Below are 2312 nucleotides of genomic sequence, written 5' to 3'. Positions count from 1 at the left end.
CCACAGGTACTACTAAAATATAGTCAAAATTGATTAAAACATATAAAAGGTATATCAAAATTTCAAGTATATTATCTGCCATAATTTGGTAAAATAATCAGCGAGAAGTATAAACTATTGCAGAAACGGGACAGGATTCCACCGACACACGTTTGCTTAATTAGGTCAATATTTAGACGGGACGAGCTGTAGTTAATTCAAAAATAAACTAAGACTTATGAAACTTACACGTCAACTTAAGTATATTAAACCCTATCTTTTGGTAAACAAATTATGAAAAAATATTAAGTATTGCAGAAACGGGACGGGATTCCACCGCCACACGTGTGCGTAATTAGGTCAATATTTAGACGGGACGAGCTGTAGTTAATTCAAAAATAAACTAAGACTTATGAAACTTACACGTCAACTTAAGTATATTAAACCCTATCTTTTGGTAAACAAATTATGTAAAAATATAAACTATTGCAGAAACAGGACAGGATTCCACCGCCACACGTGTGCGTAATTAGGTCAATATTTAGACGGGACAAGCTGTAGTTAATTCAAAAATAAACTAAGACTTATGAAACTTACACGTCAACTTAAGTATATTAAACCCTATCTTTTGGTAAACAAATTATGAAAAAATATTAAGTATTGCAGAAACGGGACGGGATTCCACCGCCACAGGTGCTGAAATATAGTCCAAATTGTAGACGGGACGAGCTGTAGTTAATTCAAAAATGAACTAATACTTATTAAACGTATTTCAAAAATTTAAGTATATTAAACCCTATCTTTTGGTAAAAAAATGATGAAAAAATATAAACTATTGCAGAAACGGGACGGGATTCCACCGCTACACGTGCGCGTAATTAGGTTAATATTTAGACGGGACGAGCTGTAGTTAATTCAAAAATGAACTAAGACTTATGAAACGTACACGTCAACTTAAGTATATTAAACCCTATCTTTTTGTAAAAAAATTATGAAAAAATATTAAGTATTGGAGAAACGGGACGGGATTCCACCGCCACAGGTGCTGAAATATAGTCCAAATTGTAGACGGGACGAGCTGCAGCTACAATTTGTTATTCATATTATCTTTCATTTTGTATATTTTACTATCTAAGCAATTTAATAAAATAAATATATAATTATTTATAACTTTATGTCATCGATGAACCCATCTACTTCAGACGCTAACGTACACACCCCAATTATATCATCTTTGGACAACAGCCGTTTTTGCAGTTCGTTACGTTTTGTATTCTGTACTTGTTTTTGGTCCCTAGGGTGTAATACTTTTTCAAGACAAGGATTAACATCAGAACAAACAAGTTTTTTATATGAGTCACTGGACGGATACGCTATCATTTCACGCTGTGCTTTTAATTGAGACTTGGCCGTTGGAACATGGGTAATATAATGTAGATGAGGTATTCGGTTTCCATGTGGCAATGGCCTAACATTTTCTAAAGAACCAATGTAATGTATGATAACCATACCGTTAATTTTCGTTCTGTTTTCACCCAATAAAAACCACGCTCGTCGTTTAAATTCTGGCCCATGTAAACACTTACTCGAAATAGTGTATAGGATTTAAATAAAGGATTACATAAACTTGGGACAAAATATGGTTTACTCAAAGGATGGTTCAGTAGTGAATGTTTGAAAAAATCAACAACTCAATTTCTCACTACTGATCAAGTTGATAAAAATGTTGAATTTTCGGTGCGAGAAATGATTAAAAAAATTTCAGGAGGGCAAGGATTTTTGTCTTGTTCGTGTAAGGCAAAAAATCCTTGCCAATCAAGTAGGTGTGCTTGTTTTAAAAATAATATGCAATGTAACAGTCGATGTCATAATCAATCGTCGTGTAAAAATAAATAATAAGGACAAAATGTATGTAAAGTTTAAGCCATTTGAGGTATGTTTAAGTTAATCAATTAATTATTTTGTTAGGTAATAAAACAATAGAGAAATATAGGTAGTTAAATATTATAATTATAGTTAATTTCATGAATATTTTATAACACTTAATATAGGACATAGGTAACACTGTTGTTTATAAAATATAATATACGTATGGTTTATGAAAAATAAAATAAAAATATAATGTAATATGATATAATTTATTGACTATAATTGCTATAAATGTATAATGATAGTTTATGAATCATTATTATAATAAAATAATAATTACACAAAGTACACGATATAGGTATTGTCCATTTCATGAAATGGATGTCCGTTTCATGAAATGGATGTCCATATAATGTATTTTCGTCAAAATTCACGATCTGGATGAATTTCACTATCTGGATATC

The 2312-nt window shown here is 31.1% G+C and overlaps 1 protein-coding gene across 1 annotated transcript in view; it reads right to left on the bottom strand.

Annotated features, from left to right (window-relative positions):
- The window catches only part of LOC115033250, a 6033-nt gene extending 4545 nt beyond the window's left edge, over positions 1 to 1488 (bottom strand). The window contains exon 1 of the mRNA XM_029485505.1: positions 1198 to 1488. Coding sequence (XP_029341365.1) covers positions 1198 to 1488 — 291 coding nt within the window. The remainder of the gene's footprint in view (positions 1 to 1197) is intronic.
- Positions 1489 to 2312: the final 824 nt, after the last annotated feature.

The sequence above is a fragment of the Acyrthosiphon pisum genome, chromosome X, assembly GCF_005508785.2.
Source record: "Acyrthosiphon pisum isolate AL4f chromosome X, pea_aphid_22Mar2018_4r6ur, whole genome shotgun sequence".
Classification (NCBI taxonomy): domain Eukaryota; kingdom Metazoa; phylum Arthropoda; class Insecta; order Hemiptera; family Aphididae; genus Acyrthosiphon; species Acyrthosiphon pisum.
This window is presented reverse-complemented; position numbering and strand designations above follow the sequence as displayed.